Here is a 25,848-nt window from a genome sequence, read left to right on the forward strand (position 1 = left end):
ATTATATTTAAGTGGATCAGTATGTGGCAAGTCCTAGAAGAGAACTCTAATTCCAATAGAAGGGATGAAGTGACCAAAATTAAAGGCGTGTTTTGAAAAAATAAAAATAAATGCAAGTTTCAAATTGATGGCAAAATGTCACTTCTAGGTTCTGGTCAATTAAAAAAAATACAGGTCTTTGTTACACTAGGTAATTTGGGTCTTACTAATCACTAGTTAAGTATAGTCACAATACTGACAACGCTTTTACATTTAATAGGGCAGTAATCAGTCTATATATTTCCCAAGGTATTGAGACGAGGGACACTGAGCAGAAAGTCCCATGCTATGCTTACAAGGAATGCTGTTAATATCCAGGTTTTAGTAAAGATTGTTTTCTAGGTTCCCAATCCATAGCGAGACATTGATCTACACTGGTCAGTACAAATGGCATAATCACTAGCATTCTTGTGTTCATACAGTACCTGGATGCCAGGGCTCTTGGCATCCGTTCACATTGTTGGGGTTTGTACATTAAGCTTAATCTTGTCTTTTTTTGCAAGACCATAGAGGTAATGTAGATTAGAAAAAATATACAAGAGAAGTAGTGGGGGAGAGATTCTGGGAGTCCGCAGGTAACACTAACCATAAATTGTAAAATGTGCTACGAATGTAGCAATCTGTATTTTAAATATCTGCCATAGGCTGGTGCAATGATTTTTCGCCCAACTTATGACTTATATTTTCTGATGGCTAAGGGGGAACTAATAAGGCTCAAAGAATGTCCTAATTGCTCAAAAAGAGGAGCTGCTTGTTTGGTTGAACAGTAGCTCTTTGTTTAGTCATGAGGCTACCTTCAGGCTCCTGAGCTCACTGCTTAGGTATTTGATGGAGCGATTTTAGGTTGTGCTGTCACAGGTGTGCTGTAGAAACATTGTTAAAGCCTTTATTAAATCCTAATAATCCAACCAACAAAAAGAAACATGGCACTCACAAATAGGCCTTTCTTTACTTTTTTGTTGGGATGTATGTAGAACTTTATTTGTGTAGCACCATCCATGTACAATGTCGCCTCACAGCAGGCATAGGTGAATCGAACGGGGGTTGTAATAGATAATGGGAATAAGTTCTTCAGATGTTAGTGTGCTGGGAAAGGTCTCTCTGCCCTGAAGAGCTTACAATCAGGGTAGTATGGAGCGAACTTGGGGAAGGAAATTATATTGGCGTTTTTGTTCAAAGATGTTGGCAAACAACTGGATTGTGCTAGAAAGATTTGGGAAAGGGGTGGGGAGGAAAAAACATAAATTTTCCTAAGTACCAGGGATGCACTCTGTGCTCAATCTAATCATTAATAATGAGAAATGTGTTATACGAAGGCTTTCTCTCTCATATATATATATGTATTATACACACTCGGCGTTGGATTTTATTTGGTACATTTCCTTTGCAGGAGACCAGTATCTTGACATATATTTTATTCAAGATTTAGAAGCCCTGGATTTTCCTTTGGGGAGGGGACTGTGTATTTGCAAATATTTCAAATGTAATCAAATAGACAAATATTTAGGCAATGCTAGTTTGCAGCAACTTTTTATTTTTTGCGATGGAAACACTGGTTAGTTTAAAGCGTCACTATACTTGATTATTGTAAAACAGACACACAAAATAACGAGTGCGTCTCTGCGCCAGTGGTTGTGCAGTGTGTGGGTCCGTTTTTCTTTCTGTTGGTGTAAGACGGTGCGGCCAACTCCAGTCTTCAAGGGCCACTAACCGGCCAGATTTGCTGGATATCCCTGCTTCAGCACAGGTGTCAGTCATTGACTGAGCCACCTAAGATGAAGCCGGGATATCCTGTAAATCTGACCTGTTGGTGGCCCTTGAAGACTGGAGCTGGCCACCCCTGGTGTAAAAAATGCATGTTCAAACCTGTTCATACATGTGAAATGCTTTAAGAATTGACGCGCACCATACAAAGCATAAGAACACGTGCAAAGTGTAAGGCAATGAATGTCGTGCCATTAATGATTCTAGGCTAGTTATTTATTTTTTAGGCAAGACACGCCCAAGTAGTTTTGAACCTGTTTATATCAATTATTTATATCCGCCACACTCTATTAATCTAATTGTCTATATACCAGCTTGCTTTGTCCCTCTACTGCTAAAAGAGTTCAAATGTAAGACATTTTGTTGGTTGTGGTGTTTCTGCTCTGAAGATGACAAACTAGGAATGGAGTTTGGCTACAATATAGCCATTCATCTTCATGTATTATGAGGGAGCACTGTTCAGCATTAGTTACTTGGGATAGATTTACATTTGTTTACCTCTGTCAGTAATGACTCTTTAAAAAATTTTTTTTAATAAAGATACCATGTAAGTTTAGAGACATAAGTTAACAGCTGCTTTGCCTAGTTCAGTGGGTTGCTTTTCCTGGTAGGAGTGCAAGCCTAGCTGTTTTTAAAGAGCTGTTGTGCCGGTGTGCGGTCATTTGAACCTATGCAGTTCAGTAAAGAATGACCAACAGCAGCATGGACACTGCAAGGGTTCCCATTTGATAATGGGGACACTGCACTGGGTCCTATCCTGCAGTACAACATATTCATTTCACTTCAAAGCCTCAAGTTTCTGTGGAGAAAAAAAACAAAAAACTTTCTAGCACTAAAATGTGCTTGCAGATTTATTGTAATTAAAAAAAAAAGCGAGCACTAGACACACACACACACACACACACACACACACACACACACACACACACACACACTCTATCCGGCGAACGAATTATCCGATGCTCACTGCCGCGAATTCACATTGGATTCGCAATCCGACAGCTGTTTGTGGCTGCGGATAAACTATGTATGTAATTTCTTCACTATTCACCTAGTGTAGCGAGGCATAAGCCTCAAAACAAGATTTTTTTTTTTTTTTGTATGGGTACAGAAAGCTAGATGGTTAATGTAAATTTCCAAAGAAATGCACCATTGTAAAAATGGGATACATGACTTGAGCTTCATCAGTGGCACCATGTACTAGATTAGCCTCACCAATTGCTATGTAAAATAAGTTGTTTGAGAGAAACCCTAAGGCTGGGGCCATGGTGCCTTCGCCTGCGCGGTGGCGAGTTAAGCAAGTGCTTTCCCTGGCCGTGGGGGGCGGGCCTAGGGCAGTCAGGGAGCAGGTTCGCCCTCACGTGACCGGCCTGTCGCGCCAAGAAATCGGTTTCAACTGATTTCTTGTGCAACGAGTGCCCCCTCCCGCTTCCGTGCGCCCACTCGCCACATGGACGCGATCACTGCCTTAAGGCAGTCTGATCGCTCAGTGTGCGGACGCCTCCGCACGGTCTGCGGCACCAAGGCCCCAGCCTAATGCATTGTGTGCACAATGGGTGAATGATGTGGCATTTTGTCATATTTGGTTAAAGTATAATTCAAGCTTTGCACACTTGTCCTGAGACTGCAGATTACATCGCTTTAATAAATCTATATATGCACAGTAACACGTGACTTCCTTTAACCTGTGCAGGTGCTCCAGACCCAACAGCCGGTGCAAGCATAGACGATGAAAACTGCTGGCACTTAGATGAAGAGCAGGTCCAGGAACAGGTCAAACTATTCCTCTCCCAGGGTGGTTACCATGGATCAGGGAAGCAGCTCAACTTGCTTTTTGCAAAGGTATGGATGGTGCACGTGGCCCAGTGGCAGTGTCTGTGCACTTGCATTGTTAGAGCTCACATTTGGTACATTAGAAGTGGTTCTGAAATTCAGTCATTGCATCTACCTCCACAGACCTCAGATGTTTGAAGTGATTTGGTATTTTCCCTGTACTTGCCTTGAACATTTTGGAGATCTGCTTATGCTATACAGCTTGTCATTTTTAGGCTTCTCTAAAATCAATTGCACATTTTTGTTTCATATGAATTGGTTCATGTGAAATTTGGGTTATTTGTGCTACTTATCTGTGACTAATGATCGCATCGGAATTATTTTACATGAGACAAAGTAAAGTGGCATATAACCTCTTACCTAATATTAAAATCCTACAGATCACACGAGTCTTTGGGGATTTACCCATTCAGCATGATGGTGCCAGGTCACTTTTCCTAGTAAATGCTTCCTAATGAAGGGGAGTTAACTACGAGCACCAAAGTGAACCATGAGCACTGGCATATTCTGTAGGTTTACTGCCTTGTAATATAGATGTGTGTATGTGTGTATATATAGACACGCGCACACATGCATAAAAGGACAGGCACTCCTAAATCAAGGGATATTTATTAGCTAATAAATATGTTCCCCGGACGATATATAATTGCCAATACTTGCAAGGAAAGACAGATGGCTTTTGGGTCACCCTGTCAGAAGCTGCAATGTCATCTCAATGTCACTGCTTTCTAATGGCTGCCAGTGAGGCTGACCCCAGAGGCCATGTGTCTCCTAGAGAAGAATTCTTGTAAGGGAATATTAACATACTCGGGAAGCGTGGCGCATATTGGTGCTTTAATGTCTTCATAATAACCCAGTGCATGGAAGTGTTCTTGCGATCTAGATCTAATTTACCCAAGCACTGTTCGTAAACTGTAAATGGGGGTGAATTCTTAATCCAGACTTTTTTTTTCTTTTGTTTTTTTTTTTGCTTTGGCTAATGACTACCATTATTTCTTTGAAACAATTATGCAAAGAACAGGAATTGGCAGATAATGGAATAAAATGTTCAGAAGCATAAAAACCTTTTTAAACTTGGCTTTCGTGTTAAAGTGAAAATGTTACTTTAAAGATGATAGAAGAAAAATTTAAACAGATCCAAATAATTGGCATCTATATAAAGTTCATGTTAATTGTAATTTCTCCTTCCACCATTAGGCAATAATTAAATAACTGGACATGGCCAGTTTCTGCTCAGTGGGGACCGGTGGTACAATTCTGACTTCTGCAAATTATAATGCACTCAGCAACTCGGTCAATTAGTAATTAAACCTCAGCCAGTTTAAAGACTTAAGACAGGAGCCCTACCTATGCTGGGATGTGTTACGGCCCTAAAAAAAAGCAGATCACTCCACAGTACTGCAGCACAAAACAAAAGGATTGCTGTAATAAAGCCTACATTTGTTAGTCGGAAGTATCTGAAATGGAGTGCAACAGCCTCTAATGGCCCAGTAAAAAAGTTACTTATAAAATCACACAATCCATGCACTCAAAGGGAAGTGGTAATTAATGCCTGAGGTTGCCGGTGCTTGTGGGCTCCCCTTTGCATCTTGTTGGATTATTGAGATCAGCGCTGCGTTTCTCTTCCCGCGTAGAGCAGTCTGGCGGGGTGATGTCACTTGGTGCGTGCAACCAGGCTGTGCTAATTGTACACTCCCCCTCGAGGGATGTCAACACGAACCAAACGCTTCACCAAACTGCTCTCCATGGGAAGCCGGTTGGAGTGGAAACGCGGCTCTGATCTCAGTGGTCCATTGAGACGGCAAGGCGTGGGGTTTATCACTGTATAAATAACGCACTTTTTTTTTTTTTTTTTTTTACTGCATCATTGGAGGCTGTTGTGGTTGCTTGAAGGTGCAAGAACAACACTTTGGAGCGGCATTGCTACCAGTTTAGGATCTCTTGAAACTTCGCAAATGTTTTTGGTCGTTTTTACTTACCAATAATGTACTTTATTTTTTCCTGTGACCAATATGTCTGCTTAGAACTACACTGGAAACCTGAAAAGCCAATCCCAGCACAACTTGATTGGCAGATCTGTATCGCACTGTAAGGAATAAGGCTCTAAATTATGAAATGGCTCATTCCTTGAAGTACACAGAGTTCAAATGCATCACATAAGTGTCCCTCATTAAGCCCCCTCAGTGCAGTGTCTCTGGTTCATTTTTTTTTCTCCCATCTTGCATTCTCTCATAAAAGCTCTGTCAATTAACCAATACGCCAAGTGATAAATGTGCATAATGGGCAGCTTTTCTAGCAGAACTACCCTATACACTTTTTTTTCTTTTCTCTGTCGCTGCATGGAGAGCTGCAGTAGATTGCTATTCACATTTCTGGCCTCCCTGGCAGTGAATAGTTTTTAAATCGGGGTCAGTGTATGGTTACTTTTGTGCAGCGTTTAGTCCCCATCACAGTTTAATAACCACAGATTTGGAACTATCACATGGAAACTTATTGGAGTTTCTGAGCAATAGTACCCCGATCAGCGCTGTTGAATGAATAATCCCTTGGATTTTGTGCCTAAAAAGCCTAACTGGAAAAGCACCGTGGCAAATAACACAACATATGCAATGTGTGCTACAGTTTGGAACTAGTAAACAAACAAACGAATAGAAACCCACTATAAGCGCTAACCTACACTTAAATGTGTAAAATTATGTGAATAATAATAATATCAACCATAAATTGAATAGTGATAGAAAAGCAGCCTAGGGGAACAACAAATAACAGATCATTCCAAATCTGATAACACAATATACAAACACAAAATAAGTGTCCCCGGCGCTAATGTGATCAGTCCAAGATACCGTGATCCAACAAAGACAGTCTGTGATACAGGTCTTCTTCTGGATGGGTTGATTGACTGGTTGATAAAAGTTCCAGATGGGAAGGGTGTCCTTAATGTGAAGTCCTCACTGATTCTGAAATAACAGAAACAAAGGGCACACCCCTGAGGAAGTGATGTAGAGTCATGAAACACGTAGGGAGGAGGAGCTTAGTGATTTGAGCTGATCCGGCATCCGTAGTTCCTGACGCCAGGAGAGCTTCCTTTATCGCTGACGTCACCCGACTTGCCGGTAGCGGGTGTCGCGGTCAGTGAGTCTCTCTGTTGCGGACTGGGGTACTATCAAGTTGCAGACGGCATCCGTGAGTTTTGCAACTTACCCCTTACATTGGGTGCTGCATTGATAACATCCACGAGCACCATCGCCAATTGAGGGAAGGTTCCACACGCCAGACCACGTGGGGTCCGTGGGAAGTCGTATGTAGACGGGAAGTGTGTACAGATTCTCTCCCCTGGATTGACAAGTTTTTATTCTGTAAGTAGGGTTCTGTAGTTCTAGACAGGGACTTGTTGCTGTTACGTACTGCGCAATTGGTGTGCCCTTTGCTTCTGTTATTTCAGAATCAGTGAGGACTTCACATTAAGGACACCCTTCCCATCTGGAACTTTTATCAACCAGTCCATCAACCCATCCAGAAGAAGCCCTGTATCACAGACTGTCTTTGTTGGATCACGGTATCTTGGATTGATCACATTAGCGCCAGGGACACTTATTTTGTGTTTGTATGTAGTTTGGAACTAGTACTTTGACACTGTCAAAATGTGCGGTTTCTGAACTACGCCTCTTGATTTTGACAACATGGTTTTGGTTATTTTTCTGGAGATGGCACAAATGTTTGTGCGTCGGCTGTCACAATATGTGGTAGGACCAAACTGCCATTGCTTCCAATATTCTAAGTGGCCCTATTGTATTATGGCGTGTGATCAATTTTTTGTACTTCTGATCATTTTCTGTTGCAACCCATGTTCTCTGCCATACAATTTAGACTTTTTTTTTAAAGGCCACTTTTCGAAAAACTCAAATGTATCAATCGACCTATCTGATAAATAAGACTACCACTTGTTTGTTCAGATGTCTACCCTCCCATAATTGAATCACCCTTAAAGAAGCAATACTATATCCCCTATGTTTTCTTTATGTAAAGCATGTGTTAATGTATATAATTATACAAATTTACCTAAGCTGGCATTCGTTTAGTGATCCTGTTATAAATCTGTAAAAATCCTGATGTGTGCCTAAGATAATGGACTTACGATGACATTGGTTAGCAGGCTTGTCATTATTTGATCAAAGGATGTTACCAAAAGTCTCCTTTGTCTTACAAACTTGGGTTTCACTATGTATATTTTTCCCCATTTATTGTTGGCCCAATGGGAGATGCGCAGGGATTCACTTTCCTTTTTTTTTTTCTCACATGTATAGCCAATCTTTTCATTAGCGGCATGCGCCTTACACAGAAGTGCACTGTATATGTGTATATGTGTGTATATATATATATATATCTATATCTATATCCATATCTCTCTATCTATCTCTCTATCTCAAATGGAAATATTCCTGTATGCTCATTTGCATGTCTTAGACAGGTCTGCAACCCCGCCTTTCACCATAATCACCCAGCACACAGCACTTCCACTGCATTTGCATGTCATTTCCCAGAATCCCTTGCTGCAGTGGAAGTGCTGTGTGCAAATGAGCATACAGGAATATTTCCATTTGCTATATGCTTTGCTGCGGAGGGTTTTTGTCACTTTTTTTTACCCACCATAACTTAACTAAGTGTGTATGTATGTATGACACACACACACACACCAATCCTAGTGCATTACTGTGCAAAAATAATTTAATTTCCCAAAAAAGCTCATAAATCGAACTCACAAACATAGAAGATAAAAATGCAGTTTATGAGATTATACTCATGCTCCAAATAACAGCAAACATCCGCTCCTCTGCAACTCCACCGGATCCGATCTAGCCCCCGTGAGTAACCGTCTAGCAGGGACTCACGACATCAGGCTCTCCACGAACTCCTTCCTTGGGAACACACCACCAGATGACTATAGTTCCCACCGGGGATGCCGGATGTGGCGGAACGGCAGCTGACGTCACACACTTAGTGTAGGGGTGACAAGCAGGTCACAGAATGACGCTAGGATATCCACAGCACACCTAGCCCTACGCGTTTCATCAAACAAGCTGATTTTATATATATATATATATATACACACACACACACACACACACACACACACACACACACACACACACCACCCCCCTTAAGATAATCGTCACCTTTCAGTCTCCATCAATCCTTCAGTCAGAGTAATATCAAGATATATGGTAGCTGTTGCGGTACAAAGGTAACATTGCCTAACGATTAGTTTACAGTTCTAACTGATAATTTGTTGCCAATATTCTCGGCAAACAGGAAAGTGGTGCAAAGATCTTGCATCGCTGGTGACGTGCTAAAACCAGCTATAGAAATCAAAAGATGCTCAGTACATTGCTTTGCATCTCCTGCTTGTCCCTCCTTTGATGCTCACATTGTCCAGCTTTTCTCTCCTCGTCCACGTGGTGGTCATCTATTACTCACCCCCCTTCTGTCTTTCTGCCTCACTTTGAAGTCTTTCTTTCTCTCCTCAAACTCCCCTGTTCTTCTCCTTGAGTATTTTAACTGCCAGATTGACCCCTCTCTCCCTTGGACTTCTCAATTTCTCTCTAACCTCTCTTCTCTTGGCCTTCAACAGTGGACTGCAGCCAGTACCCACAAGGATGGCCACGATCTGGTTTTCACTAAACTTTTCTCTGATTTCTCCCTTTCCCCCCCCGCCTTCCCCTCTGACCATCACCTCATCTCATTTTCTCTCACTTCTCCCCTTCTCCACCCCAATGTACCCCTCGTTTCTGCAGAGACCTGCACTCTATTAACCCAAAAGCTTTTGATTCCACTTTACGCTCCTCCCTCTTTTCCAGACCCTGACAACCTGGTCAGGAACTACAACTTTGCCCGATCCTCTCGATATATATGCTCTGCTTTCGATCTGCCGTTCTCGCCCTTCTAACCACAGACCCTAGCTAAATTTCCACGCACATGCTGCGTTCCAGCACTCGTTCCTTTGAACGCCTCTGGAGGAAATCTCTCTCTCGCAGACTTCCTTCACTACAAATTTATGCTATCCTGTTTCAACTCTGCCCTCTCAAGCTAAACAAACCTACTTTTCTTCACTGATCAACACACACAGAAGGTGGAATCCATATGTCAGAACATCCCCTCTGTATCCTCTTCCCATCCTACACTTCTTCCTAACTCCCCTGCTTTGTTGTATACTCTTTCTGCTGTCACACAGGAGGATGTGTCGTAGCTGATCTCCTCTTCTCCCTTTACCACCTGGCCTCTTGATCCCATTCCCTCTCATCTCCTAAAACTTCTTGCTCCTACTATAATCCAAAATCAATAGATATGACTGCTCACCTATATATGTTCTGTGTCCTGAGTATAAAGGTAGGTGCAAGCAAGGTAAATGATATATACAGTACAGAGGGAACCCAAGAGATGAGTTCAAAGCACCCCACTATTACCATTATTAACAATTAGATTCTCCTTTTAGCCAATAGCCAGATCCCCATCAGGGAAATAGTGAGCAGCAAAAACAAAAAAGTGTTATTACAAATATAATTACACATTAATTGGTTAAAAAATGTAAAATTCCCCTCGGAGGAGTGGTGGTGAGAAATAGGGTATTGTTACTGATTGATCACACATTACCATTATGGGTTCCTTATCTTTTCAGTTATATCATTACTAAAACGGCGAGCTTGACCCTACCTGTCTTTTTTTTTTAACTATCGTCCTGTCTCCCTTCTGATTTTTGCCTCTGAACACCTGTCTTGTATGTTGTCGCTTGCTCCATTTTCTCAACACCTGTTCTCTCCTAAACACTCTACAATCTGGCTTCCGCACTGCTCACTCCACTGAAACAGCCCTCACTAAAATAATTAAAGATCTCCATGCTGCCAAAGACAGGTCATTATACTCTGCTCATATTACTCAACCTCTCTGCAGCATTTGATACTGTGGACCACCCTCTTCTCCTTCACATTCTCCATACTCTTTGTATTCGTAACAAAGCTCTATCCTGGATCTCCTCTTACCTCTCCCATCGTACTTTGTCTCTCTTGCTTCTTCTCTTGTCTTTTTACAGACACTAGGTCAGGGAGTGTGCATACTTCTGTTGCTGCGCTCCCCCTTACCTTCCTGTCGGCGTCAAATGATGCCGTGGGGGCATTTGACGTTACATGACCCCACAGCGTCATTTGATGCCACGTTGCCATGTCAACGCGTCATCTGAAGCCGGCAAAACATCATCCGTAAGTTCAGTTGCAGAGGCCTTGCGTGATCCCCCGGCATTTAATTGAAATGCCTTGGTTGAAGAGTGTGGGGCCTCTGCCTCCCTCCCCCCCCCCCAAAAAAAAATCCTGCGCCCCCCAGTTTGCACACCCCTGCTCTAGGTGAATTACAATCTCCTGGGTTCAAATATCGCCTCTATGCTGATGACACACATTTACATTTTCAACCCCTGACCTTACACTTTAAAATAAAACACAATAGGTAGCGCTAATAAAAAATTATATATATAAAATATATATTAAATAATAATACATAAATACATGAATGAAGGGTAGCCTGGATACAACTCTGACCCCTGGCCAGATAGTAGCAATGGAACTAGAAATGTATCACTGGTGCTCACAAAGAATATAAGATAAAATAAATATATACAACCAGATGGTATATGGCAGAGCCAATGATGATCTCTGCAGGTCGTGATCAGATATAAAATATCTGATCACGACCTGCGGTGATCATCATTGGATCTGCCATATACCATCTGGTTGTATATATTTATTTTATTTTATCTTATTATATTCCCTGACCTTACACCTGCTGTACAGACCGAATTTTCTGAATGTCTCTGCTATTTCATCCTGCATGGTCCTCCGCCAACTTAAACTTAACATGTCTGAAACAGAGCTCCTCATTTCGTCCCAAACCTGACCCTACTACCTCCTGCCACATTTACTGTTGTAAGTGCCATCATTCACCCAGTAGCACAAGCATGCTGTCTAGGGGTCACACAAGTCTTCTCTCACATTTTCCTCTCACATTAAAAAGGTAGCTAAAACCTGTCTATTCTTCCACAATATTACAAAGATACGCTCTTTCCTCTGTTGAACTGCTAAAACTGAGACCGACCCTCATTCTCTCCTGTCTCGACGACTGTAATCTCCTGCTGTCTGGCCTTTCTGCCTCTCACCTGTCTCCCCTACAATCTATCCTAAACACTGCTGCTAGAATCGCTAAACTCTCTCCTAAATCTGTCTCGACGTCTCCCCTGCTGAAATCCCTCTCCTAGCTTCCTATAAAATCCTGTATCACATTCAATTCTCCTCACTTTTAAAGCTTTACACTCTTCTGCCCCTCCTTACATCTCAGCCCTAATTTCTCATTATACACCATCCCGACTCTTGCTTTCTGCTCAAGGATGTCTTCACTCTACCCCTTTTTGTATCTAAAGCCCTCTCCCACCTTAAAACTTTCTCACTGATTGGCCCACACCTCTGGAATGCCCTTCCCCTCAATATCCGAGTGGCACCTTATTGATCCACCTTAAAACACACCTGTTAAGGAAGCATATGAGTAGCTCCGTGGCTGATACTTTACACCTAATACTGTACATAAACCTTGGCCCCTTGCAGATGCACTTACCAGAACGCCATCCTAATGTCTCTGTACATTCTTCCTACCAACCAATTAGATTGTAAGCTCTTTGAAGCAGGGATTCCTTTTCCTAAATGTTACTTTTACTTTTTATGTCTGACTTCATGTGTTTTGTATTTGTTATTTATGATTGTCACGTGCATTACTGCTGTGAAGCGTTATGTACATTAATGGTGCTATATAAATAAAGATACATGTGCTACATACATACCTATTAAAAATGGCAGGAGTTGACTTAAGTCACTATCTAATATTACAGAACTTTTTTTTTATTTTAAACCATTTAACATTTCCCCTGTTTTGCCATTTTAAGATTGAAAACAAGTTTAAAAGAGCAAATGAAGTTGCACAGTAAATGCTAATTTCCATGGCTGATCTGTTATCAAATGTCAGAAATGACATTGGATATAAGTGCACCAAACTTGGCATCAGTACCAGGCTTCTTTTCCTCTAATGATGAGGGTTGCACATCCCAAGTGAAGTTGGTAGAAAGGCAGACCATTGGAATCGAATGGCCACATCTTGATCATGTGACACACTGGCACGTCGTTAGTTGTGACCTCTGCAAAACAAGTCCGATCCTGTGGAGTTGGTGTAAAGCGTCAGGGCGACATGATCAGCACAAAGGCTTTTGAATATATATAATTTTTTCCCCCTTCAAATTTGTTATGAAGACCTTTTTTTTTTGTTTGTCAGGTGCGGGAGATGTTGAAGATGAGGGACTCCAATGGAGCTCGTATGTTGACGTTAATAACGGAGCAGTTCATGGCTGATCCTCGGCTGTCACTGTGGAGGCAACAAGGCACTGCAATGACTGACAAGTACAGGCAGCTCTGGGATGAACTAGGTAAAAAAAATTTCTGTAGTCTTATATGAAATTACATGCTTTTCACTGCAGTGTCTCCTTACTTTTAACAACCCATGTATAAATGCTAAAGGGACAGTTCCACCTACTCCACGATTCTATGTTTACAATAGTAACTAAATTAAAATAACTGTGATGCCATTGCCACTTGCAATTTTTATTTTAAATAGATGCAGCAGTTGCATACCTTAAGTCAATGTAATTATCCAAGCTGTCGATCGGCAAATCTCCTGCTTCCCGAGGTACTGAATATGGCTGCCTGTTTCAAAAGTGGAAAAGTGCTGTGGTTTTCTAAATGGTTGTTAAAGCGACTCAAGAAAGCATATGCCTTCATGTTTTAGTAATGGAGAGGGGGTGGGTGGGGTAAATGCAGTAAGTATTATCTAATACTGCACAATGAATTTATTTATAAAAAAACACATAGGATTTTCATGTTAATACTGCTTTTAGTTAAAAATGAAATAGATGCCTGCACTTCTATAGCGGTGAGGATCGTCCCAGCAACTAATGCCATCTCTTCTATCAGAGAATGCTGAAACACCCGACAGGCGCCTCGGGGAACCTCCGTTTGCAGCATGTCCAGGAAGTTGCAGTCCGAGTGACTGCAGTCCCCGGTCGGGCATCTGTTGGGGTTTATTTTTCCAAATGGACTGGAGATAGCATTGATTACCCGAAGAATAATGACCTCTACAGAAGTTGAGCTAGATGGTTTTTACTACTTTACGTTCGATTTGCTTCCTCTGCTTTTTAGTATCCCTTTGCTTTTTATATGCTCTACTTCAAGAAAAACTAATTCCCTTCTTATATGCAGTCACAAGATACAAAATGCTAAATGGTCTCCCAAATAACAGCAGTAGGAGGGTGTGTAGGTTTGATTATGAAGGTTAAACCGTTGGTAAAAAAAAACCTCTGGTTTACATACTTGAAACTGCTTCAGCAGACTTGCATGAAGTAGACAGCAATACGTGTTATGACCGCAGATTTTCCAATTCTCTACGTTTAGTTTTATTTAGGCTGTCTGTACATTTCCAAGCATACCACTTATACTGTAAACTCTTTGGGCACATATTCCATTTTTATTCTACTTTTTTGGCTTGAACTGTGATTCTTGTATTGTATTTAATCCTCCTGTATGTGTTTACTATTATAATTAGCATTTTTGCAGCCAACTTGGCAGCAATTGTTAAGCAAGATATTTTGGCATATTACACAGGAACTTTATGTTCACTCTTTCCTGTGATCATGGAGAAGCAGCCATGGGAATCGCCTATGATCCAGACACGAAGTTAAGAAAAAGCTGTCTAGATTGGTGATGTGCTTTCTCTTCTATGTTGACGCAATGGAGAACAGCTAGTTCTTGTCCAAATTCCCCTCCATTTGTGGAGCAATTGAAACTGCAAATCTGTTTGGCTCTTATTTGGAAAAAGGAATCGCAAACAGTAAACACAGGATAGATCAAGTGAACAGTAATGTTTGTGATTTGTTGATAAGGACATATCTAGGGAATCATTGACCTTCCATGTGTTTCTTTTCTTGCATGAAAAGATGACTATAGTGAAGGCAACGCCTCATTGTCCATCTGACTCTGACGAACTAGCTTTATTATCCTGTGTACAGCGATTAACTGCTTTTTTTTTTTTGTAAAAAGGTAACCACCGTGTTTTTGTTTTTCCCTGCAACTCGGCATAAAATTAAAATTGTTTTGTTTTTATATTTAAAGTATCCAAACTGAGTGTCCTCTGGGGCTAGGTACTGTGCTATTTTCCCCTCCCTTTTGCACTGAGCCCCCACACTCCTCCCCCTTCTCCCCCCACTCCTCCTTAACGAATCTTGAGATACTGGCAGTTTTTGTTGCCTGCACACTTCCTGATTCTCTAAACATGATGGCCGCAGTCATCCAATTGGAAGCTGCAGTCTTTCCAGCTTCCTATTGGTCTGCGATGTGGCAGACATTAAATATTACTGTGAGGCAGAATATGGAATCTAAAAAAAAGTATTTCAACTGGGGGGTTTACCCTGAGCTGAACGTGCTTCAGCTCCAGAGGATGCCCCAGTGCGAATACCATCACAATGGTGAACAGGCGACATTGCTGCTTTAAATGCATTTGAACATCTTTTTATTGCAAAAAGTTGGAAACTCCACAATAACGAAAAACTAACCAGACTATTGCTCTGTATCCTGGTACAATGATGAAAGGTTATCTATTTTCTCATTTGTGTCCTTTTTAATGGCTATTTCAATTTATTTTATGTATAAAATATTAATGGTTTACAAGTTTGTTTTGACATTACTTCAGCGGTCGTTCACATGTTGGTGGATTGAAAGACCAAGATGACAAACATATGTTCTATACAAATTTGGCCAACAAAGCTAAAGACCAAGGGTACTTACTGTTGGCCTGAGCCATCTCCTTCACACAGTACTGTAATATTGTGCCATTGTATTCTGGAGACATTTTGCAATTCAAGAATGTCTTGAGACCAAGTGGTTACATTTTGCTTCCTTGTACAGATAAATGCATTGGAGTTACCTTGGTATTTGTGATTACAACTTAAAGCCACAATCCCATACAGAAGCCTGTTCTAAATGGTGGTTTTGTTACTCTAGCGTCTGAGGTTACCTTTGTAAACGGCACGGCAAGAATAGACGGCCTACTTTAGATCAGCCCAGGTTGCTGCTCTTATTTTCCTATAATACAGGGATTTATTTTTTTTGTGTGTCTTTTTATTGATGTTTTTTTTTTTTAACTCTAGCTTATCTGGTTGTAGCCACTTTCAGCTTCACATTGCCTAGCCAGTAACCAGCCTCACTAACCCAGAAGGCTGAAAAGCTTTGTGAGCAGGTTTACTGCACCTCCTTTAACTCGAGCGATGTACTACGGCAGACATAAACTTATAAGGCTCCATGTTTAAAGCTGCAGTTCAGTCTTTTTTTTTTTTTATTCAATAGTTTCATGTGTGCAATCTCTAATTACCTAAAGAACTGTATAGCTGCCAGTCAATTCGTTCTCCATGTATTCATCGGCGAAATTTGGCAAAATCTTTAGATATGGGATATGTTTGTGCCTTAGTAAATGGTTGTTAACATAGAATACAAGAAAATTGGTCTTTCAAAGTTGTTTTTTTAAAAACAGAGAATGCTAAAAGTATTTTTTCTTACTACAGAACTGATTTATTAAAAAAAACACATGCAGGATATTGACTGAACTGCAGCTTTAAATGGACAAGAAAGTGACAGAGTGCTCATTTGCATGTCATTACCCAGAATCTCTGGCTGCAGGGTAAACATTGTATGCTAAGAGATGATGGGGAAAGGCAGGGTTGAAGACCTGTTTGAGACCTGCAAATGTGCTCACAAGTTGTTTTTTTCTTTGCTATAATAACACCCAATGCGTTGTTTATCTGCTGCCCAGTGCATTATTCACCTTACAGAAACATGCATGAAATTCAGTTTGTTTTTGGAAAATGTGTAATTGCATTTTGCTTTGACCTCTTTCGCAATTTGACTGGCAAATTCCATCAATGTTGGACTAAAACATGCGTACAAATGCATAGCTTCTTTAGTCTATATTACATGTTCACGTTGTCACCTCGTGGGATAGCACTACACAGTGCTAAATATTTTTATTATTTATACTCGTTCCCAGTGGAGATGTCTCGTAAATATAATGGCAAAGCTTAAACCTCTGCAAAATAGGGAAGGTTGCATTGTAACATCTGAGACTCTTGCAGGTGTGATTCCTCCATGCCTCTCCTTCCCAGGGTGATTTTGCTTTTCACTCATGGGCTCAACTTGCCAATTATCACACTTCAATATCTTTCTCCTACATGAATAGCATGTCTCCATCCTTGACCAGAAGGCAGAACAACAATAACACATAGCCTAGCAAATGTGGCTCCTAAATGCATGAAGGCTCTGCAACCCTACTCATTACAGTAATGGAACCTTTGGAGAGCTGTCATACTCTGTACCACTGGGTACTAACCCTTAGAGCCTGCGACTCCAGGAGGGATTTTTTTTCTTCTCCTGTGCATTTTGGATCACATCTGCCTTCTGCGACATGCTTTACTAGGTTGCACTTTATTTGCGCAATTTAAGTTTCCTTTCTTGTGCAGATATTATTGTTGAAAATTAGCAGTATGCACCCGAAAACCTCCAAATTCCACTGTAAGCTAATTCTTTGGGCCTTTAGCTAGAAGGCAATTCAATTTACATTTTGACTAACCACCTCCTTTGTTTTCTTTATTAAGCACTGATTTGTTTTTATGAAACATGTCTATAAAAAGACTAATGGCTTTGAATTAAAATATACACTTTTGAAATAATCGGGGTGATGCAATTCAGTGGAGAACAATCGCTTCTTTTAAAATTCCTTTGTAAACTATTTTGATGAATAACAGAATTACTAACCGTTCTACAGGGTTTTCATCTCGCTGTCAGAAAATGGGTTGGATTATAATCGTTTTATCTAATATTGTACACCTGTTGGCTTCTGACACGTAGACTTCTCTATAGGAGCCCTGTAGTAGACTGTTAGAGGGGGGAGCAGCTAGTTGAGGAAAGCAATTGTCCTGATCTCAAATCATAAAAACCTTTAAAAAAAAAAAATGTAGCTATTCCAGCGCATTTGTGGCAATCGGCAGCAGCATAGCCATTTATCATGTCATCGCTCTGCACATCATTCTGTCCAACTGCAGGACAGCCGATATCACCCGATGCTAAATAAACTGCTTGTGGTTTTTACCCAAATGAGGAAAGAATGTGTATGGGATTCTTTCATTGCAGAGGAAAAAAATGTCAAAAACGTTACTGAAATATAACCGGCTAAAACCTCCGGAGAATTTGTTTTGTTGCTAGTCCTGCCCAATTCTGCATCTCGATAGTGTGCAGCAGGCACTCCCAGAATGAAGAAGTTCATTACATTATGTAATATGCTCTGAGGATGGGACTGTGTGCCAGGAAAGAAACTATTTAGCAAATTCATTCTGCACTTATTTCAAGAAGTACATTGGAAATTCTCCTTTTAATCATTTGTAGAAGCTTAAAAAAAACAACAAACCTGGTGTTAAGATCTAATAAATACTATACAGCCAGGTAAAAAAAAAAAAGGGGGGTGGGGGGAGAACGGGTTACTTGCAAGCTTAAAATAGTAGTCTGGGTTTTTATTATTATTATTTATTTTTTTTAATCTGGGAAACGAGAAATGTGACCTGTGCCCCAGCTAAGCACTGCATTGGAATTAGATGTTGAGCTCTGCCAGATGCCAGACGTTGAGAGGATGGCTGAGTTTTGTCAGCAAATGGGATCTGCAAGTTAATTGGTGTTTTCTGATGGTTTCTGGCTGTGAAATGAAATTGGAAGCCCTTTAGCCACATGGAGAATATAGGACCTGAATACAAATGTCACATGTCGCCATCGGGGCCCACTGTGAGACAATGGCATTCTCTCTCAAATACTGGGCCATTACAGATCATTTAAATACGGGGATTATTTTTAAACTAAAAGCCCCATTTGCCTTTTGCTGCAATTTAAATGTCTGCATAGCAAAACATAAGTGACAAATTAAATGAAAAAAGTACCCATATTTGTTAATCTGTAATGCAGAACAACCTTTCATTGCTACTCGTGTGCCATGAATGAATCATTATACTTGTCAACCTTAAAACAAGCTATAATTGGTGCAGCTTCTGTGATCAAAGTAGACCCATTCATGTCACCATTTAGTAAAGCTGAAACTGTTAATTTAAGGCCGAGAAGTTTAATTTGATGCCAGTAGTTGGGTAAAAATCTGAAGCCAGGGTCTGCAGCCTGGCGATTTCGAGTCCCAACGGCTTGTTAGCCCACATTACCAAATGCCAATTTTCCTTCATGCATCTTTGGCAGAAGTGATACTTGCTGTTTATATACACATATTTCTAAGTACTGATGGTTATTACATTTTAATTTGCTTTCAGTCTTGGAGTGTCATTTATTGCTCTCTTTATATATTCCACTCTGTTCTGAAACAATATATTGCGTTTATACCTCCATTTTCTGCTTTATGAAATCTTGAATGGATGAAATTCCCAGTGTCCATACATTCAGCAAGTGAGATACTCTTCTAAATGTATTTGTATTTTGCCATTACGTATTTGAAAAGCTTCTAATATTTATTTATTACGTCACGTAGAGACCTTAAGATTTATCCAAGATTACAAGTCTCCTAGACATTTGCACCTTCCCCATGTTCTTTTGGAATTTGTAGCAAATGTTTTCCGGGACAGATGATACCAAGTAGATCTACTCCTAGATATATACAGTGCAACTTTTTTCTTTTTATCCTTTAATTTCAAAACAATGGGTTTTTATCATGTTGGTTTTCGCTTGTGAAATAGATTCCTGCTAGAAAGCTATATGGAAATGGATACAAAATGGTATTTAAATGAATTTGTCGATGGCTGAGACCGTTTTTGTTTAAAATTCTAAAATAAACGTTTTCTACTTTCTCTATCTTCCCTCCACGACAGTGCATGACGCTGAGATATTAGGCCACTCCTAGCTGGAGGGAAGACGCAGGTCAACTGCTGTAAAACATGCTATATAAAGGTCCTCTCCTCCTACTTCAGTGGACTGTCCTAGCTAGGAAGTGCACCTTTTTTTTTATGTGCCAGTTTTTCTATTTTATTTTGACCCCCTGTCGTCCACGGTGATATCTGCTAGGATACCCAACCACATACCGCAGTGTATTGCTCTGTCTCCACCCGAACACAAGCCTCGCCAAAAGACTGCCGATGTGGGAGTATAATTCAAGTACATGCTTACCAGGCCTCAAATGCTGCTGGAGACTCAAAAGGCAACAGGACTTAGAGCCGGGCTCGAGCTGGATTTCCATGCATGCACGGAGGTTATGCAAAGACACCTAGCAAGCATGGTTTCCAAACGCTGAGCTTGTCCCTGCTTCAAAAAAAGGCTTTTCTACATGGGGTAAGTCATGACTTGGGATTGAACGGCAGAAACTCTACTGACGGACAATTTGTTCTGATTGGAGAGTCCCTAGGGAGAAGCCTATATATACAGCTGATTTTCTGGGTACGTGTTGAGGAGTATGCTGGACAGATGTAGGGATTTGTTTCTACATTTTTTTTTTTCCCCTTGCCTTTATCAAGATTCTGACTTCTGTGTTTGATGAATGAAATTTCTGATCAATCGTGCCTGATGGAGGCAAAAATGGGGATGAACAAGCACATTTTTATATCCAAGGAATCGGGATTAAATATTTAATCTGCTCGATATGGCGGGGAAAACGGCTTGACACATTAAATGTATTTTTGGACGAGATATGAAGAATCCTGAGATTTTCCAGTTCTTAGTGAATTGATTGTTTTTCCTTTCAGGTTTCTTCCACTCATTGTCAATGTTGAGAGATTTGAGAAGATAAAGGTAGATGCCGCTCTAGCCAGACTTATTACGATCGTATTTGAGGATGCTTCATCTATTAGGGATCCGATGCATATGAGAGGAATTATTTGCTTCAATTGATGCTTCATACAGACCTGTTATAGCAACAGCTTGTTTATATTGTACCATGAAAATATACACGTTTCAAGACTTCAGAAAGCAATTGAATCTGGTACTTGGTCTGTAAGTGCTGAAGGACTGCAACATATTCTGTGAAGCATTGGATCTTCTTGGAGATGCATCTGACTCAATCAGCCTGCCTGCCAGTACATCCACACTCCATAGCAGCAGATGGACACTTTTGGCTGATTCCACAGTCTGCTGATGCGAGTCAGCTTATTTTGTAGCTTTTCTAAGAACATGATAATCTCTCTTTCATTTCTAGGAGATAATTTGGTCCAGCCTTTCAGTGATTCAAGATGATTCAAAAGACCTAAATTTCAGACTAGACCAGGTATGTCTTCAAAACAATTTGAAAGATGTAGACTGTAGTGGCAAGGATGTCTTGGCCCCAAGAATACTAGTTGCTGTGAGGCATATTGGAGGCAGAGGAGAGATGGGCCCAAATAACAGAAGGTGCAGCCATATAAGTACCCCTCAGTCAAAATCTGAATTGTACCAAAGGATCCATAAAAATAGTCAGCCCTACTACTGGCATGGAGCAGTTTCTCTAACACAGATCATACATATTTGAAGGCGTGTATCTCGGCCATGCAAGTAGTCATTTGAAGAATAGGTGTTCCCTATCAATGTGGACGTGTTAAAAAAAAAAAAAAAAAAAATCTAATCTATACATCTGCAGCAACAATTTTAAGATGTATTTTATTATTTTTGTGTAAAGTTTCATTTTGTACTTTATGTATTGTACGTTGTTGTTAAGGAGATGTTGCCAATGTTGCATTTATGTAGTAGGGCAATTGAATGAATTCTCATTTTTGTGCATACTTTTTTTTTTTAAATCAATTTTTTTTGTAATTACTTTAAGGTGGATTAAAAGTGCGCCATAATACTTCATCCTTTCTGTTTTGTAAACATCTCAAAAAATTCAATAAATGAAATACAAATTCACGGAAGGTCACTACATCCCATAGGGCAGAATGTGATGGCAATCGACACCAGCATTAAATATTGGGAACTGCTCATTAAATCTCGAGGTACATCTAATTAGGTGTGCGTGTGGTCTACAAGCAACAAAAGTAAATTGAGATAAGGAGAGAATTTAATTTTTAGTGTTTTTTGTTTTTGTATTGTACGTTTCGTGAGTACAAAAATGTTCCAACATATTTGGGCTGTAACAATCATGCTCCCTCAATACAGAGAGGTTTCATCAGATAGCACAAATAAGGTCAACAATCTGTAAACTTTATGGTGGCAAGATTTAACCACAAGGTAAAAAATCTGCATTGGTGGTTGTCATATAGCCATGCCATGGCACTTTCCACAGATACCTTTACTCCTTTTCCAGTATTGGGTAATCGTGAATCGAGGCAGAGAAAGCTGATGTCATCCTAGCAAGCTCTAGCTTTAACCAGGAGAACTTGGTACACAGTAGAGCAGTGTCTATTCATCATCAGTAGCATCTCCAAGTTAATTAGGATCTCGCTCTAGAAGTCCTAAACTTGGCTCCTCTTGAACCGTTGACTTTTAATGAAATGTCTTTTGCCAGGTATTCTTTTTCCCCCTACCACCTCTCCTTTCAAACAGTCTGCAAAACAAAGGCTTTATCCTGCTATTCCCCTACTTGTGTTTGTTTTATCAAGAGAAAAATACTTCCATTTTACATGAAGGTGGAATCTCTTCCCTTCAAGATATGTTGGTACCATCTTCCTTCCCAAGAATGAGTAGTCTCCATACCTTGGTCATGAGAGCATTACAGATACGTGGGAAGAACAAAAGAGAAATTAGGCTTATTTATCCTCTTTAGATTTCGAAATATTGTACAGCTTCAAAAGCTATGATAGCCAGATGGATTATGTTGACATTTTAAGAGTTTTACTGAAATTATGAATAAGTATACTCCAATTAAAATAAAAGCCTGTTTCACAAGGTCAATGGTAGTGTCGTGCTGAGAATAATCAGGCAACTTTAGAGCAGCTACGCAAAGCAGCCACCTGGTCATCACTAGATGCAGGCAAAGAGTAACAAAATCCAGAGGGGCACTAGAGCAGCCAGGGTGGGAACAGCCTAATTACTATGAACAAGTACAAATCTGTAGAGCGAATAATTGGAGGCACCAGTACACAAACTTAAACGTGGGGCGATATTTCTTCGTGTATAGAGGAATGGCACAAGTCAGATTTTCTGCCATTTTTCCTTTACAAAGGCTGCTGTGCCAGCCAAAATGTTGGTTCTGAGTGGCTAGTAGTTTTCTTTGTGAAACCTGACTTGTGATCTTCTATACCCTTATGGGTTACTTGGACAGTAGCAGGTCTGATCTGGGTTTTTGGAGCATCAGTATTTTGTATTCTTTTCTTTCATTGATTTCACTGTGGGGTGCCTCATGGCATTTGTTTGTTTACAGTATTTACATCTGCAAAGTAGGGTTCTTACTCTTCCTTATTCACTTTCATATGAGTTGGCATTTGCACACATTCATCACCTTCAATCCTTGCTATTGACACGTCTGCATTTTTTTTTCATATACCTGGAAAGTCCCCTGCGCTGTGAGGTTTTTGTTACATATTTCCATATCAGACACTTGATACCAATACCAGTAACTGTGGGTGGGTGCTGAGGTCGTACAGTGACTGGGGTTTAGAACAGGGATGCTCCAAGTTTTAAACTTGCGCCCCCCCCTCCCTGCCTGCTTAGCCCCTGGCTCGCGTCCCCCTCCCCCCCTGCTCCGATGTCAAATGATGTTGCTGGGTCACATGACCACGTGGCGTCATTTGACACCGGTTACCATGGTGACACGTCGCTGAGGATAAGGTAGGAGAAGCTGCAGAGGCCTCTCGTGGTCCTACCAGAATTTAATTTAAATGCCTTGGGGGAGAGCGTGGGACCTCTGTAGCCACCACGCCCCCCCTTAGAAATTCTCCTGTCCCCCCTTTCCGCACCTCTGGTTTAAAAGATGAAGCGGAAAAAGAAGCAGAGTGAAAAAATGGCAAATCAAATGTGGTTGTGGTACACATGCATTGTATCTAAATAAGCAAAACTAATATCCAAAACAATTGATATCCCAAACATAAGAATAGGTTCATAAACAATTATAAAATGAACCAATAGAAAACTAACTTAAAGAAATGAATGGCCATAATATCAAACATGTCAAAGGATGAATACAATTATATAAATGATCTGTCATCTTAATCAAAGCTTCCATTAAGGAGGAATGTTAATGTTATGATTGCAATACTATTGTATATGAAACCTAGACAAATTACTGTTACAAACTGTTGAAAGGGTTAATCCTGATTTGTATTTAGGGATTATCTGTGAAATTACTCCGTGACAAAGCTGTTGTACCTGTTTTGTATATGGAGAAATTATATTATAAATAAAGTGCGATGTACCAGTGCATAGTGTTATTGGAAGCACCTGGGGGTTGTCTGTGGACTGAGTAAATAACACAAATGTTGAAGGGTTGTTATCAGTGGGCATATAGGGGATCAAGCCAAGTTGGGTGGTAAACTTCAATCAATTGGTCTATTATCAAAGCATGACCAGAGCGTGGAAGTTTTGTGTTAAAAAAAAAAAAAAAGTGCAAAAAATTAAAGGATTTATAGAGTTTAACAGTTATTGAAAGATGCAAATTGACGTGTGACACCTGAATTTGTAATAAGCCTGTTTGCAAGTGAATCAGAAAGTTTTAAGAGTTGGCGGTACATTATGATTACTTGTAGAAGGCTATGCATTAACCGGAGAAGAGCGTAAAGGAATTGTCAGGGTCACGGTACAACAGGGTAGGGCAAACGACTTGTACGTTTATGGGGATGTAACTGTTGGCTAGCAGAGGGGTATTTCTAGCTGTAGTTTTGAGATCTAGCACTATGGCTAAATGATGGTTCACCTTTTTATATCCATTCGCATCCACATTAAAGAAAGCACTAGATTCTGTACACAATTAAATTTGATGGTACTCATTAATGTATTGAGATGCAATAAAGGCTTGGAGTTAACCTGTTCTTGATTTAGGTGTATGAACAAATGTCTGTCTTTAGTCACTTATAAGTTGCTGATATAAGTGATATAGCTTTCTAACAGAATTGTGTGTGTGTTCTTAATCCTAATAGATTTGTCATAGAGGCCTCATTTGATCCCAATGTTGCACCCATTGTTTGCACTCCAGCTGGGAGAGTCCTAATACCCCATGGTCATGTGCTGTCGAGAGCAAAAATTCAGTAAGAATAGAAAGCTGTTGGTTAGTATATTAAAATAGAGTAGCTGAAAGAGCACAAACTCTTCTGTTAGAAATTATACAGTCTTTCTACCTCACCGTTCCCTTTCTTTCACTCCCAACCCCCACTCATAAATAGAAGGCAGTGTTCAGAAGAGCACGGACTTGCCCCTTGCCATCAAAAATCTATTGCATTAATCAGCCAGCCAGTGTGAAATGCATGGGGAGTGATTATACTATCATGCACAATACAATCAGCATGGAGCACTTGTCAAGACCAATACATCAAAGTTTAATTCAGTAATAGAATGAATTAGAGCAAAATGAAACATTCTGTTCTTCCAAGAAACGCAGCCCTTGGAACAGGTTCTTTCTGCAGACTGCATACAAGAACCTGAATGCATTAAAACAATTGTATGACTAAATCCAGAGCACCAATGTCAAATACAGCAAGGTTCTTTTGATAGAACACTTGTGATCACAAGAGCACAAGGTGAGAGTGCTCATCTTTGATCAAGACTAAATTGTTTTGCTAAAATTGGATTTTCCTCTGGGGTCTTCACTGCATTTTACCATGATGCATTCTTTGTTTTGGTTGCCTCTGGATTACTATTAGCAGCTGGAAAAATATGTCGCGTGCACATCTCCAGTAACAGAAGGGTTAAGGATAGATGGAAAAATCACATTTAAACTCAACATCGGTAAATAACACCTTGTCCCCGTAGAGTCTGTTGTATGATTGGCAAAGCAATGTGTCTTGCAGCAAAGCGGTCATAAGCACACTCTAAAGAGTTAAAGTACTATGGCTTAACACTTTGGTTGCCGGAGGGTCTGGGTCATGAGTGCCACAGCCCGTCTGGCAAATTATGATCACGTGACCACAGCGTCCCCTTATGCTGCAACAGAAGC

The 25,848-nt window shown here is 40.4% G+C and overlaps 1 protein-coding gene across 1 annotated transcript in view; it reads left to right on the forward strand.

Moving 5' to 3' along the window:
• ZSWIM6 (zinc finger SWIM-type containing 6) overlaps positions 1-25,848 on the forward strand; it is a 110,179-nt gene that overhangs the window by 54,119 nt on the left and 30,212 nt on the right. The window contains exons 3-4 of the mRNA XM_075589781.1: positions 3,497-3,645; positions 12,997-13,147. Of these exons, the coding sequence (XP_075445896.1) occupies positions 3,497-3,645; positions 12,997-13,147 (300 nt within the window). The remainder of the gene's footprint in view (positions 1-3,496; positions 3,646-12,996; positions 13,148-25,848) is intronic.

Source organism: Ascaphus truei, chromosome 1, assembly GCF_040206685.1.
Source record: "Ascaphus truei isolate aAscTru1 chromosome 1, aAscTru1.hap1, whole genome shotgun sequence".
In the NCBI taxonomy this organism is placed as follows: domain Eukaryota; kingdom Metazoa; phylum Chordata; class Amphibia; order Anura; family Ascaphidae; genus Ascaphus; species Ascaphus truei.